A 14,811-nucleotide genomic window follows, 5' to 3' on the forward strand; every position below is an offset into this window, starting at 1 on the left:
ACTAAGTGTATTAACCATGTTTTTTGTGGATTGATAAGCATTTGTTTAGCCACATGGTTAAAATTAGGTTACTGCAGCAAAATCATGGTTAAAAATGTGGTTACTATGGTTTAAGTATAGTACCCATTGTTTTGACTTTATTTGCATGAAAACCATGACTACTTTAGGATTATGAATTAATCCTAAACAGAAGATCAAAGAAATGTTAACATTAGAAAATGTTAATTGAGCTGTTTTTTGTAATAGTGCCGCGCCATGTTACCTTATGTCCTACGATAAGGCTCGCGGTCAGCTGACCACACCATGTATACAATATCTATCCCCAAGCAATTAAAGTCACATGGCTTATAGACAGATCAGAGGTCACTGAAGATGTGACCTCTACAGAATTCACGGATAATTGGGAGTTACCAGATACCTGGAACTAGTGCCTCAAAGAAAGCTGTCAGGTAGAACAAAGCAGTCTAAAGGAACGTCTCACCGTGCACTGGGGAAAGTTTAACATGACTTGTAAGATTTCTGCACAAATAACTATTATGGGCTCTCCTTACAGGTGACTCCTCTGTATAGCAGAATCATAAAATGAACTGTGATCTGCCCTTTTTTCTGACTGGTCTTATTGTGGCTGTTTCTGCTGTATTCCGGGACTACAAAACTGGTACTCTACTGTCATACTGTTCCTAAAGTAATGCAAAAATTGTGATTCTAAACCAAATAATAATTTGATTTTGTTTATCTTGCTCCAGGTTTTACATCCCTTTCTTTCCACTGAGAGCCGTTTTACAACCGAAATGATTTTCAATGACCTTTAAGTCTTAAAGCAATGGAGCTGTTTTGTATAAACCCCTAAAATATGTGAATATTTCTGTGCTGTAACATTTTCTGTAATTTTAAAATATAAATATATTTATATTAATATATTCACCGAATGTGCCAGTAATCATGCACTGTTATAGCAAACCTTTATTACAAAATGTATAATAACCAATATTATTATGTTATAATAACAAATAATATGGACATCCCAACATCAAGATTAAGGTTTTAAGTGACATATAGTCACAAGAAATACCTACAGAGAATATCGGAGATATTAAAATGATTTATGGACATCAAGTTTTTGTTTTCCCCCAAACTGAAAGTGTTAAACGATATGAAGTGATCTGGAAAAGCTGCACACGGAATAGAAAACACAGCATCTGTATTTACCGAAAACCACAAAAGCGTGTTATCAAGTGCTCTCGTTTCAGCGGTGGGTTTGAGTTTCAGAGCACAGGTGCAATGCGGAACCCATTCACTCACTGATAAGTGCATGCATTACGAGCTTAAAGAGCTCTTTGTGTACTGAAAATGACCTTTTTCCACCATTAGATACAATATCACGCTTCCTATCAAATGCGTGCCTTCGTCTTGTCGCATTGCCCATCTCATGACGTAAACAGCAGAGAGAAACAACGTTGATATTTGGAATTTATCGCTGCAGCTGAAGACTTCTGCCCTCTTGTGGTCAGTTAACGGAACTGACGGATAAATTAACCTGCCGGCTGCAACTAAAGATAATTGTAGCTATAACTTGTCTTATTTATTTCTGACTATTTATGTCATATTTAAAAAAATTCAATTTTACAAATGCCAAATGAAAACAGCACGCGAATATTTACTACACACGTTTCGTTTATAACTGAGAATTAATTTAATCTTCAATATCTTGCGTGATGAGTGGAGATCTTTGCTCGACCGTCATGAAAATATGTAGTAAGTAAGTGAACTAATTTTTTTATGAAAAGAGAGGTAGTTTGAAAGGAAAGATCTGCTACTGCACTGTTTTAAAGGTTTCATAATAAAGTTTATGCAAAATTGTAGTCTTGTCTGTGTAACGTTAACATTTAAGAAGCCAATATGTACTTGAGAGAGTCATGTATGAAGCATCAAGCCCGATACAATCATTGACATGTGGATTTAAGTCAATCAAACAGAACATACTCTTCAGTGTTTAATATCCCTTAACACTGCGCAAAAGGCACATTAAACGTTTGCAGCGTGTTAAAAATTATTATTGGGTTTCTGGTTCCATCTAGTGGGCACCGTTGGTACTACACTGACCGTCATGGCGGCGCCCTCTCGTCTCATATCGAGGTTGACATTAGTTACCGGTGAGATTTCAAAGTCCTTCTTAAACTCGTAATAATTATACTATATGTAGAATGTAATATACTTACATATTAAAGATAGAAACATTTGTCGTAGAGCGTCATTCATGTCTTATACAACACGAGTGAATCTGCGCATGCACATAAACTATAAAAGTCAGAGGGAAAAAACGCGAAGGTCACCTTTGGATTTTAAACCGCGATATATTATCAATGCGTTATGTTATGCATAATGAACATTTGAAGTAGCTTCACTTGCCATTTTAATCTCAATAAGTTATAGAACGCAGCCTCGATTTGCATTGTAAATAAATGGTAATAATGGGATATGCATTGGTTTTAATGGAAACTATAATGTTCTCTTTGGGTCTCTATTGGTTATGTTAGCTTCTGTTCGTGGGATGTTATCTGGTAAATGTCAACATTGATTTGCATCGTAACATTCTAAACATTTATTACATTTATTTTTTTGGCGTAGTAAATCATTGTAAATGCGTAAGATATTTGTTGAATAGCAAACATTTAGTAAAACAGAAAGCATTGAGGTCAGGTTCTGTCCTGTTGTGTATCAGGAGGTGGAAGTGGCATCGGTAGGGCAGTGTGTCAGAGATTTGCCACTGAGGGTGCTTCTGTAGTTGTGGCTGACCGCAATGAGGAATCGGCCAATCAGACACTGGAATTCCTGTCACGTGACCACAAAGGACAGGAGCACATGGCCGTGGGGGTGGACGTGTCATCAAAGGACAGTGTGGACACATTAGTGTCAAGTATTCAAGTAAGTCAGACATGTTTCTGAGCTATTCTGACTGTTCAAGGTTATAATGTGGGAGAGATATTCCTTGTCAAATGGAGCAGATATAAACAATGAATGACAATATTTATATCATTTGAAATAGTTTATTTTGTTCTCTGGCAGCGGCGTTATTTCCAGCCACCCTCTGTGTGCGTGAACGCGGCTGGAATCACTCAAGATGAGTTTCTGCTCAAGATGGAAGAAGAGGATTTTGACAAAGTCATTGGTGTTAATTTGAAGGTGTAACCAAGTTTGGAGAGATGCTGAGTGCTGATGTATTCTGTGGTGGCGTACTGGAGAAAACCATAAGTCCAGTTGCTCATAAAAGTAATAGCACGTCTCTCGTCTCTTCTCAGGGAACTTTTCTCGTGACTCAGGCAGTTTCTAAAGCTCTGGTTTCTGCAGGCGCTCAGAAGGGCTCCATCGTCACTGTTGGCAGTATAGTTGGCAAGGTCATCGGTCACCGAGTGTAGCCATTCATTTTTTTATATGAAATGATCTGAAATCAATACGATAGTATTTATTTTACACCTTCTGTCACATGGAGATTTCTAAATGTCTGTGGCTTTAGGTTGGGAATATTGGACAGATAAACTATTCAGCTTCTAAGGCAGGTGTTGAAGGTCTCACAAGGACAGCAGCCAAAGAGCTGAGCAAGTAGGTGACCATTTTACTCTGACATTTTAAGAAAATACCATGGTGTGGCTGTATAAATGCTTTTCTCTGGTATGTATGGTTTTGCTCTTTAGTACATCTTTGTAGTGTGTTAAATGATGGCAATTGTTTTCAAGACTGATAACGACTAGATGGCTGTTGTAATGTCTGTTTCCTATGCAGGGCTTAATTTAGTCCTAAATTAAAATACATGTTTGAGTTGTTGTATTTTACAATATATGGGTGCCATTGTTTTGTCTCTGGTAATGTTTTTTTGTAAGGCATGTCTGTTAAAACACCCCTTTGAGTTATAATATCATTCTGTCTCTTTTATTCTTTTAGATTTGGTATTCGCTGCAACTGCATCCTTCCAGGGTTCATCACTACACCTATGACGGATAAAGTACCCGAAAAAGTGATCAGTAAGGTAAATCGCTTTATTATAGATCATGTATTTATATCTCATATTTGTAAAACATATTTCTTGACAGTGATTTCCAGTTTATTTGAATTCAAAGGGGTGTCAGCCTTATTTTTGGTTCTTTTGTGCAGCTCACATCCATTATTCCATTGGGAAGGATGGGAGAGCCTGCAGGTAATAATCGTTTTTAGCATTTAAAAAGTTCAAACTGTAGTAGCGTGTACCTCTACAAACTCTCCTAATAAAACACTTGATTATAAATGTGTTTATTCGTAATGTTGAGACGTTTTAATAATATTGTCGTGCAGAAGTGGCTGATGCATGTGCATTTTTGGCTTCTGATGACAGTCGCTATATAACAGGAATCAGCATTGAAGTTGCCGGTAAGACGTTTGATATCTTGCTGATCCTTTGCGAAATAATAAAGCAATATGAAGAAAATGGGTGGGATGTCATTTAGAATGTTTTCGTTTAATTTAACATTTACTTTTTCTCGTATTGGTGCAGGTGGACTTTTCATTGGCTGAACACTACTGTCCTCTGTTGAACGCCACTAAATTGTTCATCATGGTGCCTTTACACCTGTCAAATAATTGTCCTTGAAAAGTTATTTTTTAATTACTGTATAAACGTTGTATAAAATGTTGCAAATTATATTCGAAAATAAATCTATGATATATTTATATAACTTTAGTGTGAATGTTTATTTTTTACTGCACTTCAAAAACAATTGTTGACACAGAAGGAAATGCGTTGATGTGTGGTTTAATGGAAATATTTGGATCAAAACAACATCAAGTCAAAGAATTATGAAACAGTTCAAAACCCAAACAAACAGGACTTTTCAGGAATAGTTTTCGTTTTTTGAGGGAAATTGGCTGTATGACATCTCATGGGTTCACAGAGACAGAAGACAACTGTTGTGGGTTCAAGAGAGTTAAAATATCAAATATTAGTAAAATAACCAAGTGTGATATAACAGGAAGGTGGAAAATGACAACAAAGGAGTCAAACAGCTCTTTAAATAGATTATATATTACAGAAGATATTTTTAAAGTACTTATATTAAACAAGTTCTTAGCACTATAGTTTATAAAGACAGATGTTTGTTTTGCACAGACCAAAACAATCCTGTCTGTATTGTCTCTGCGAGAAAACCACACAAACAACTTTGAATTCACAAATATTTTTTATAGCTTTTCATTCCCCTCGTGTTTTAAAAAAGAAACAAAAAATATACATAAAACAAATCATATTTCCCACCCAGCATCAGGTTCACACCCTCTCACTTTCTGTCCCTTCACCACTGCTGTCTGAACCTCGAGACATCTTGATCTTTGTCGTCTCCACATGCACCAACATCAACTGAGCCTCACGCTGCAACTCAAATGCATTGAAATAATGGACGTGTATATCATACAGAGAAGGCAGATATGCTGTCTGGGGTTTTAATTTACATATTTAATAGATTGATGACAAAAACTACAGGAAATAATTACAATGATATACCACATTACTCTGTACTGCAAGTTTTGGTCGGTCTGAGCACCTATTTGTTTCACAAAATAAATACAATAAAATGATTTCTGTACAAATGGATCTAATGCACTTCAACTCCAGCCTGAACACTGTCTATGTAAAAGAGTTTATAAAAAGGAAAACTGGATTGTCAGACAAACATAGGAATATATATCTACATGTGCCTCATTGTTATGAGGCTGAAGCTATAAATATCTCTGTTGTAAAACAATAACCAGCTTTACGTCTTTCACCAGAAATACTCAACTGGTGAGTTGGCACTTGGCAGTGAGTTTTACGGCACAAATTGCAAATTCTGACAGGTTTCATCACTCCATAATAAATGTACAACAATACAATTTTACACTAATAATGGCATTGAGTTTAATTTTATTGACAATTTATATCAAAAATGGCTTTGTTTCACCTCATGATTGAAATTTTCCTCGCATAGCTTGAATTCCTCAGTTTGAATTGTTGTTCTATTCTATGTGAAAATGAGATCGGAGCTTTGCACAGGACTATAAAAGTAACGCTCACGTTTGGAGGTAGGAAGACGAGTGGAAAACGTCAGAAGAGAAGCAGTGAGGAGGGGAGATGTATGTGAGAGGGGGCGGAGACGTCAGGGTCTTCTGGTTGATCCCAGCAGTATCTGGACCGGTCAGAAAACACCTCCATGTTCATCGATTTCTTCTCTCTTAGCCCGTGAGAACCTTTCGGCAGGGCTCTCTTCTCTTCTGTTGACCACGGCTGGGAGTGTTTTTCCCTGGGCATCTAGTTGTGTGCAACTTTGTTTCACAACATTGTGTGTGTTTGTTTACGTATGTGTTCCCACTTCTTAAACCTAACTTCAAATGTCTTTATTAGTGTTGGCAGCACTAAATATGTGTATGTGTGTGTATGTGATTTTAATTCTCTTTCCATTAGTGTGTGTGTGTTTGTGTTTGTGTTTGTGTTTGTGTTTGTGTTTGTGTTTGTGTTTGTGTTTGTGTGTGTGTGTGTGTGTGTGTTTATCCCAGGAAACAGACAGGTCCTACTTCAAAACCAAATTTCTGATTGTCCTCCCCAAAGTCTGAGATCTTGATGTCCAGCAGAGGAAGTTGTTCCACCTGAGGAGTGTTGACCTCCAGTACTGTCCTGTCGTAACCCTTACGATACTGCAGAGGAAGAGAGTAAAAGGATCATAATGTTGACAATGAAGAAAAGAATATCACAGGAATAAATGATGATCAAATATTTAAATATCATTATTAATAAATAATCATATGAATAAAATATTACTATATAATAAATAATATAAAAATTAAAGTACATTCATTTAGTATATTATTAAATTTATTGTGACTATTTTTGTTGCAATTTTATGCTTACATATTATTATTATTATTAAATATTATTATTATTATAATGTCTATATTACATAATGATATGAAAGATTATAGTAAATTAATTTAGTATAATATTAAATATTATTTTATTGCTGTTGTTGTTATTTTTATTATAAATATTATAAAATGAAACTGGAACGTTGGTCAACTTTTTTCAGATTATCGCGTTAAAATATTTTACGCAATTAACGCAGCATCCGTTTATTTGATCATAGCGTTACATTATACGATCACGCTCTTATTTGTGTAAAGGCCTTTAAATCATTCAAGCTGATTTGAAACGCGTTCAGTATAGATAGACAAATTCTAGCTGTGGGACGCGGAAATTACATTTCATGCAGTGCGTCATGTTGCCGTGTGTGAAAGAAACAAGTCTGCCAAGTTTTAAAGCCGAAGGTGAATGAATAACAAAGTTATTGGCTTGGAAAACGAGTCGTGCCCTAGTCCGATTCAGAACCGCCGCAGATTTACGTCACAACGTCTCCGCCTACGTTTTGCAAGGACTGCAGCTCGCGAGCCTTATTCGCAGGACAAGACCATCCGACCAATCAGATCAGAGTAAGCTGGCGGAAAGGAGGGAACTAGACGGATGATTCGCTGAACAAATAATTTGAGGTAGTTATAGTAACTGCCTATTATAACCAAATAATAGTGTTTTACACCTTATCTGCGTTAACTTGTTTTTAGACACTCAAAATAAGACCTTAAAAATAAAGGAAAATTTCCTCTTTAAGTTCTCTTTCGTGCTTGAATGAACAAAACCACACAATATTATGTCAGAAAGCCCGTTTTGTCTCAAATTTTCGTTAATACATATTTCAACGTGTTAAATAAAATCCTAAAGGAATGCAAAGAGTTGTGAGATTGTAAAAGGGCGTCAGATCTGCGTTAGAGCGGCAGCTCTTAAAGGGGCCGCATTCTTAAACCTTCTGCTGTGACTTGTGTCATTAATGTTAATCAAAGAAACAAAAGAAAAGAGGAATTCAATGTGTTTTGTAGATTCAATTCTGTATTGCATTAAAGACTGTAGTGCTTGAGAACTTAATTTCTCAATAATATTTTAATGGAGACGTCAGTTGTAGTACTAACATCAGAATGTTGCCTTTCATTCATCAAATGATGTTGTTAAAGAAATCAGTTTTTTCTACATTAATTTGGAGATTACATTTGTAATTATTAGAATGTAAAAGTATATTTAAAAACATTAATGTTATGTGCGATTAATCAGATACATTTTTTAATTGATTGACAGCACTAATTGGTACTATTTATTTTATTCAAGCAACATAATATATATATTATTAATCCTCAAAACATAATTATATTATATCAAATAATGTTCACTAGACTGAGACGTTCCTTCTTAACAACAATAAAACCTTTTTGACTGGATATGGGACTATGAACACTTTTATTTAACGTTTTTGTTCACAATGAGAACTTACAGAGCATCCGTCGATGATGGCTTTGATGTAGGGACTGCTCTCATAGCTCAGCTCCTCATCATTGGCACCCTGGAAGTGAAGCGCCCTCTGGTAACCGTTGTCGGCATTGCGGTCTGCCCAGGCCACTGAACGATGGCAGTGGTAGGTAAGGCTCTGGCGGGCCTGGACGCTAAGCAATCGCAAGAATCCCAACTGGACGACACCCACAGGTTCTCCACTCAAGTCTACGTATGTAAACTAAAACACAAAGAATTAATAAATCATTGGAACACAATTGTATAATCTTATATATGTCTGGTCTTTTTTGTTCAAACTGTCATAAATTATGCATTCATTTTTTTATTAGTAATTGACTAAGAGGTCATTTTAAAGAGCTTTTCAGCTGATAAACCCACCTTGTTTCCTTTAGCGAACTGACTGTACCAGGATCCAGGCTTCTCCTTTGACCAAGAGTTCATCTTTACCTGTGGGAGAATTGAAAACACATCAGTCTTGGTTGCATAAATTGTGATCATCAGAAAACTACAAACACAGGCAGTGTACTACTTACGTTCTCTACTGCTTTGCTGGGATACAAGCATGTCTCTACATCTGCTGTGAAGTTGCAGAAAACTTTGAAAGAGTCACGAGCACAGCCCTGGTTTGGATCAATCCAATACTCGCCTGAAGAAAAAATAAAATAAAATAACAACGCCGACTCCTTCAGGATTGGTCACTGAATGTGTCAATCACACATTGATCATCAATCATACCGTCTTTCAGTTCTGGTTGGCTGAGGTGGAGGTCCTGGCAGGTGCGGCCGGGGCTTTCCTTTGTTCCCAATGGGAATCGCAAGCTGTCGATCTCCTGCCGCAGGGAGTTGAGTGAGCCGAAGATCTCCTCCATACCTTCATTACCGGTCAAGAACTCTGTGCCAGCGGTGTCGGCGGCTTCAGCCTCAAACAGCACCTTACTAGCGTCAATGGAGCGCTTGGATTTCTTTGGTATCTGAATGGGTAACGGCTGGATGACATCACCAGGGGGACCCTGAAGAAAAAGAGTGCATTATAGCTGAACACAGGAAATCTGGGAATTGATGAGGAGCCAAGAGACGTTTAAAGCATATCTCAGACAAGTTTAACAACTGATTCTTGTTGAGGATGATTATACTCACAGGTGGACCTGGTGGTCCTTGTACACCTTTCTCTCCCTTAGGACCAGCTCCGCCCTGTACCACAGACAAACATTAAACGTCAAACAATCTATGTATGCGTTGCGTTTACCCATACATATTCTCCCAACTTTGAAAAACATATTACATTTTTTTATGCTAAGTTCTACTAATAGCACTAAACATATGAGAGATGTATCTGGAAATAATTACTCACAGTGGCACCTTTAGCTCCTTTGTAACCCCTTGGACCCTGTGAGAAACATCACGTCAGTTTATCAAAATGACCGAATAGCATATAATTCGGCTATTTCTGTACTCGAGACGGGCCAGGGTTTTTGAGAAGTTTTAGCATTATAAAATAAAACGTGTCAGTGCTATGATGAATCTTCAAATTCCTTACACGTTTTACTGAATCGATTGCATTACAGGCACACCAGATGCCACCAGAACACATTACTTACAGTCACACCAGATGGACCTCCAGGACCAATAGGTCCAGTTGCACCTGTCATACCCTGCAACACAACACGTCAAAAAATTAACAACAAATGCGTACATTTATGATAAGGTGAATTTATTTTTGCATGTAAAATTTGTCTAGATTTTGATAAATGCAGTATGGAGAATCAGATATCACTCACCGTTTCACCCTTGGATCCGTGTGATCCCTGAGGTCCTGGCATACCTCTGTCACCCTTCTCTCCTTGTTCACCTGGAGGCCCAATCAGACCAAGCATACCTGGATGTCCTTTTTCACCTTTAGCACCGGGGTCACCACGGAGACCAGGTAAACCTGGAGGACCCTGTGGAAAAATAAGGAATTTGAGTCAGCACATTGTTTTTGTTTTAAGTTTTATTGTCATAAAATTTACTTCTTAGTGTAAGGGCTTCAAACATCAATAATAATATAATAACTGAATACTCAGAAGGTCTTAAGGGCTGATTATAACAATAACATTAACGATGTCTATAGAAAATAACGTTTTAAAATCTTTCTTAATTCAGGAGAATAGCAGGGTTCACAACATAACTATAACGATAAAGATACAGAGAACGATATCGTTGGGATGCCTTGAGGAACGATTTTTTCCAGCTGATGAACTATAAAACATACCGTCAGACAGTTTCTGGCAGATAATGTTTGACTGTTGGTGATTGCAACGTGGCATTTATGTCAGAATTAAAGACTGTAGTGGTGCAGCGAGCAGGCTTATAATAAACATAACGTTATTACTATCGTTCGCTGGTGTGGACGCAAATATAGTTATAATGTGAACGGCCTTTTACCAGTGGTCCAGGAGGTCCCTTCGGGCCAGCAGCACCTGGAGAACCTTGTTCACCCTGTAATACAAAAAAGCGATTTCAATATGTGGCAGTTCCAGTGTCTACTGTATGTGATCACAATGTCTTAAATGCCATGAGATTTTGTCAAATAAATGAAGAAAATATTATGGTCTCAAATGTAACATGATTTTCTTACGACTGATCCGGGTAACCCTCTAAGACCGTCAGTTCCTGGTTTTCCTGGTTGACCTTGTGCCCCCACGGGGCCAGTTTTTCCTGGAGGGCCGACAGCGCCTGAATCTCCCTATTGGCATGAAAAAAGGATATATGATAGAAGCAAAATAAATATGAAGAAACTGTCGATTTCTTTCAGTTATACTGTCTCTCAATGATAGTCTTACCTTGCTTCCCTTCTCTCCCTGACGGCCCTCTGGTCCTCTTGTTCCTAAAGGACCCTAAATACATCATATCATAATTTAATTTACAGTTAAGAAATGTGCTTTTTGTCTGAAGGATCCTGTATAATATAAAATATGTAAATGTAATGTTACAAACTAGTCTTTCAGATATTTTACATCGATACACAGATGCACTTCACACATGGCATTTATAAGAGACTGTTGCCGTGCAGATCTTACTCTCTTTCCTGGAGGTCCGGGTGGTCCGTTCTCCCCAGTTGGTCCTGGAGACCCCTAAATCCATATAAAGCCCACTGTGAATAAAATATGTTGAAGCAAAACCTATACAATGACGTTTTCAGCAGGAGGTAGATCACTCACAGCTTCTCCTTGTTCACCGTCCTCTCCACGATCTCCCTTTGCTCCATCTTGGCCCTGAGAGAGAGTTCAGAAAAAGTCAACATTCAAATCATTTACAACCTATTTCACATTTGTAACTTATTTCTAAGTGAAAGATGATTTTACTCACTCTTGGTCCAACTTCACCAGATGGGCCGGGATCACCGGGGAAACCAACAGGACCCTTAAAAAGACAAATATCAGGTGCTGAAGAGTAACAGAGAGACACATTCTTGTTTCTGGGCTGTACTGTGATTCATACATACTGGGTTTCCTTTAGGTCCATCATCTCCAGTAGGTCCCTTTCCACCAGCAGGTCCAGGTGTGCCGGGCTGACCGGCCTCTCCCTTCTCACCACGCTCTCCTCTTGGACCCTATCAAGTGAATTTTATGTAAAACGGTTAATGTTTATGGGATCATTATATCTTTCCTGTAGATCAGTGGTAAGAGCATTGCCTTAACAATGCAAGGTTGTGAGTCCGATCCCAGGGGATTGCAGATACCTATGTAAAATGTATAGGATCATGCAATGTAAGTCGCTTTGGATAAAAGCATCTGCCAAATGCCGAAATGTAAATGTTAATCAGCCACGTAGCAAAATATATACATTGGCATGTCAAATGTCTGCTAGTTTAAGCAATTCTCACCAGTTTTCCTGGCTCTCCACCAACACCAGGTGGTCCAGATTCACCAGGCTCACCCTGATATTACAAATAAAAAGACAGTTTAAGCCAACATTACAAATTTGAATCTTGTCAATTGTGTTGCAGACCTCTCAGATCTTTGAAACTTGCCTTCTGTCCTAAGGGACCTGGATTACCCACACCTCCCGGAGGACCTTGAGGACCCTGGTTACACATGAAAAATGTTTAGAGAACATAATGTAAAGGTAACTTTGGGATGATCTCAGTATGTATAATTGACAGCTGTCAATAATAATGGAAAATGTAGTAAAAGTTACTCACATCAGCTCCATTGGGACCAGCTGGACCACGGGGCCCTGGAGGACCTGGAGGGCCCTAAAAACGTAACCAAGAAAACACATTATCAGGGAACTTTATGTACACTTACTAGAGATTATCATAGACTAAAGGGAATTCAAAATCTTTTTATATACCTTTAAGTCACAAAATCATGAAAAGCAAAAAGCATTTGACTCACCAATGGCCCAACATCTCCTGTCTCTCCCTTTTCACCTGCTGGTCCAGGCAACCCCTTAAAACATTAATCGAATAAGAAACTTAACTATGATTTATGTAGAGAGTCATTGATAAGCCTGAAAAATAGATTTTTTTATTCAATACCTGCAGTCCAATGGGGCCGGGAGGTCCAGGAAATCCTCTGGTTCCTTCATCTCCTTTAGAACCAAATGGCCCTTGTTGACCTCTTGCACCTGTCTCACCATCAGCACCCTGAGTAGAGATAGAGTTCTTAAATTCTGTTGATCATGACAATTTGAATCCAAGCCCAGCTATGTTTGACCATATTAACAATTGTGTAAAAATACTATGCACAATTTCTTCCACACTTACATGTGCACCAGGCTGTCCAACAGGACCCATTGGCCCAGGTGGACCAGGAGGACCCTGTAAATACACAAACGATTTATTATATATTGATATTGTGTTCATAAATTGGAACAAGCCTTGTGACTTTCAATTGCCAAGCAAATGATTCACTTACATGTTCTCCCTTGGATCCTTTACCTCCCTTTTGTCCTGGTTCCCCGACTTCACCCTATAAACCAGATAATACAGATTTTATATCTAAAGTAACATGCATATGATTGTAGTGATCTTTCTTTAAGATACAGAGATAACTGACCTTGTCCCCATCCTCTCCAGCGACACCTGGAGTTCCAGCAGGGCCTGGAAGACCAACCGGACCTTGGATGCCATCACGCCCAGCTGGACCAATTGGACCTTTCTCACCCTGTAAAAGAAGATCCTCTTCTGTGACAGATGTATGATATACATCTCTCTAATAGACACTAAAAAGAGGAATAGATACGAACCGGCACTCCCTTCTCTCCTGCAGATCCAGGGGGACCTTGAGGTCCAGGGCGTCCGGGTGGGCCGACAGGGCCGGCAGTACCAGCAGGTCCTCTCTCACCAGGAGATCCCTGCATAGAAAATACATTTGAGTTACAGACTAATGGATTTACATATGACAATTACTCAAAAATGCTACAGGTGAACCCTAAATACTCTGTGACGGACATACAGCGGTTCCAGGTGGTCCTGCAGGGCCTTCATTTCCTTTCAGTCCCCCGCCACCCTATAAAAAACACATGTTGAGTTCAGCTTTGAACAAAATAAACTTTTTGAATGTGAATTGATGGGTTTTATAATAAAAAAGGCAGTTTGAGTTAAGTTTTGTTACCGGTGTTCCTGGTAATCCTCTCTCTCCTGGGAATCCTCTTAGTCCAGGGGGTCCGTCTTTACCGGGCCCACCAGGGGGACCAGGATCACCTTTGGTTCCCTCTTTACCAGACTGTCCAGAAAGACCCTGCTCACCGGGTGGTCCTGGGGGTCCTGAGTGGCCACGCTCACCCATGGGACCAGTCTCACCAGAGGGACCCTAAATAAGATATTAAAATGTATAATGTTATATTAGAAACTGATAAAACAGATTGATCGGTCTGTAAGAAAAACTGGTAAAAAAATGATAGTTTCAATTTTTAATGGAGGTACTGTAGTTCCAAACTCACTTGTGGTCCAACAACTCCTGGTGGTCCGGGTGGTCCAACCTTGCCTTGGAAACCCTAAGAATGTAATGAAAACAACCCAAGATATAAACAGATCTTGCTGTACAATTGACTTAAAAGATTGTATCTCACGTGCACAGAAACAGATACGCACAACTTCGCCTCTTTGTCCGGGGTGTCCAGGCAGTCCATCTTTCCCCGGAGGTCCCTTCACAAATTAAGCAACATATCAATAAACAACATATAACAATGAAGATTTCCTGAATTAGATAAAACTTCTCTTACAGGAGGTCCCTTTGGCCCGGGGAATCCATTTGGCCCTTGAGGTCCAGTAAGTCCCTGAAATTATGTAAATTAAAATATTGCTCGAACCAAAACATAAGGTTGTATCATTTTGATAAAATGTAGTTGTTTTTTAAGAAACATACTCTCTCTCCTGGTGGTCCAGGAGGCCCATCACTGCCTGAGCCACCCTATAAGATCAAAATGAGTGAAGTGGTT

At 38.6% G+C, this 14,811-nt stretch overlaps 2 protein-coding genes across 3 annotated transcripts in view; one reads left to right on the top strand and one right to left on the bottom strand.

Annotated features, from left to right (window-relative positions):
• Nucleotides 1–2,080: 2,080 nt before the first annotated feature.
• On the top strand, nt 2,081–4,704 carry hsd17b8 (hydroxysteroid (17-beta) dehydrogenase 8). 2 transcript variants are annotated; one of them, XM_079484716.1, is made up of 9 exons: nt 2,081–2,153; nt 2,723–2,925; nt 3,067–3,183; nt 3,300–3,395; nt 3,515–3,600; nt 3,940–4,024; nt 4,150–4,192; nt 4,327–4,401; nt 4,526–4,704. In XM_079484716.1, exons 1-9 carry the CDS (start codon nt 2,108–2,110, stop codon nt 4,543–4,545), a joined length of 771 nt encoding a protein of 256 aa, XP_079340842.1. In that variant the 5' UTR covers nt 2,081–2,107; the 3' UTR covers nt 4,546–4,704. The 2 variants fall into 2 exon arrangements, with proteins under 2 accessions (XP_079340842.1, XP_079340843.1); XM_079484717.1 differs by having other exon boundaries at nt 2,092–2,153; nt 4,367–4,401; nt 4,526–4,606.
• Nucleotides 4,705–4,768: 64 nt separating this feature from the next.
• The window catches only part of col11a2 (collagen, type XI, alpha 2), a 30,594-nt gene continuing 20,551 nt past the window's right edge, over nt 4,769–14,811 (bottom strand). The window contains exons 35-65 of the mRNA XM_079484718.1: nt 14,739–14,783; nt 14,596–14,649; nt 14,465–14,518; nt 14,314–14,367; nt 13,986–14,183; nt 13,827–13,880; nt 13,618–13,725; nt 13,428–13,535; nt 13,287–13,340; nt 13,136–13,189; nt 12,908–13,015; nt 12,765–12,818; nt 12,569–12,622; nt 12,398–12,451; nt 12,251–12,304; nt 11,870–11,977; nt 11,734–11,787; nt 11,586–11,639; nt 11,445–11,498; nt 11,208–11,261; nt 11,003–11,110; nt 10,810–10,863; nt 10,164–10,325; nt 9,984–10,037; nt 9,737–9,772; nt 9,523–9,576; nt 9,122–9,395; nt 8,920–9,032; nt 8,765–8,833; nt 8,370–8,606; nt 4,769–6,693 (exon numbers count right to left, since the gene is read on the bottom strand). Of these exons, the coding sequence (XP_079340844.1) occupies nt 6,547–6,693; nt 8,370–8,606; nt 8,765–8,833; nt 8,920–9,032; nt 9,122–9,395; nt 9,523–9,576; nt 9,737–9,772; nt 9,984–10,037; nt 10,164–10,325; nt 10,810–10,863; nt 11,003–11,110; nt 11,208–11,261; nt 11,445–11,498; nt 11,586–11,639; nt 11,734–11,787; nt 11,870–11,977; nt 12,251–12,304; nt 12,398–12,451; nt 12,569–12,622; nt 12,765–12,818; nt 12,908–13,015; nt 13,136–13,189; nt 13,287–13,340; nt 13,428–13,535; nt 13,618–13,725; nt 13,827–13,880; nt 13,986–14,183; nt 14,314–14,367; nt 14,465–14,518; nt 14,596–14,649; nt 14,739–14,783 (2,739 nt within the window). The 3' untranslated portion in view covers nt 4,769–6,546. The remainder of the gene's footprint in view (nt 6,694–8,369; nt 8,607–8,764; nt 8,834–8,919; nt 9,033–9,121; nt 9,396–9,522; nt 9,577–9,736; nt 9,773–9,983; nt 10,038–10,163; nt 10,326–10,809; nt 10,864–11,002; nt 11,111–11,207; nt 11,262–11,444; nt 11,499–11,585; nt 11,640–11,733; nt 11,788–11,869; nt 11,978–12,250; nt 12,305–12,397; nt 12,452–12,568; nt 12,623–12,764; nt 12,819–12,907; nt 13,016–13,135; nt 13,190–13,286; nt 13,341–13,427; nt 13,536–13,617; nt 13,726–13,826; nt 13,881–13,985; nt 14,184–14,313; nt 14,368–14,464; nt 14,519–14,595; nt 14,650–14,738; nt 14,784–14,811) is intronic.

Source organism: Barbatula barbatula, assembly GCF_947034865.1.
Source record: "Barbatula barbatula genome assembly, chromosome: 21".
Taxonomy (NCBI): Eukaryota; Metazoa; Chordata; class Actinopteri; order Cypriniformes; family Nemacheilidae; genus Barbatula; species Barbatula barbatula.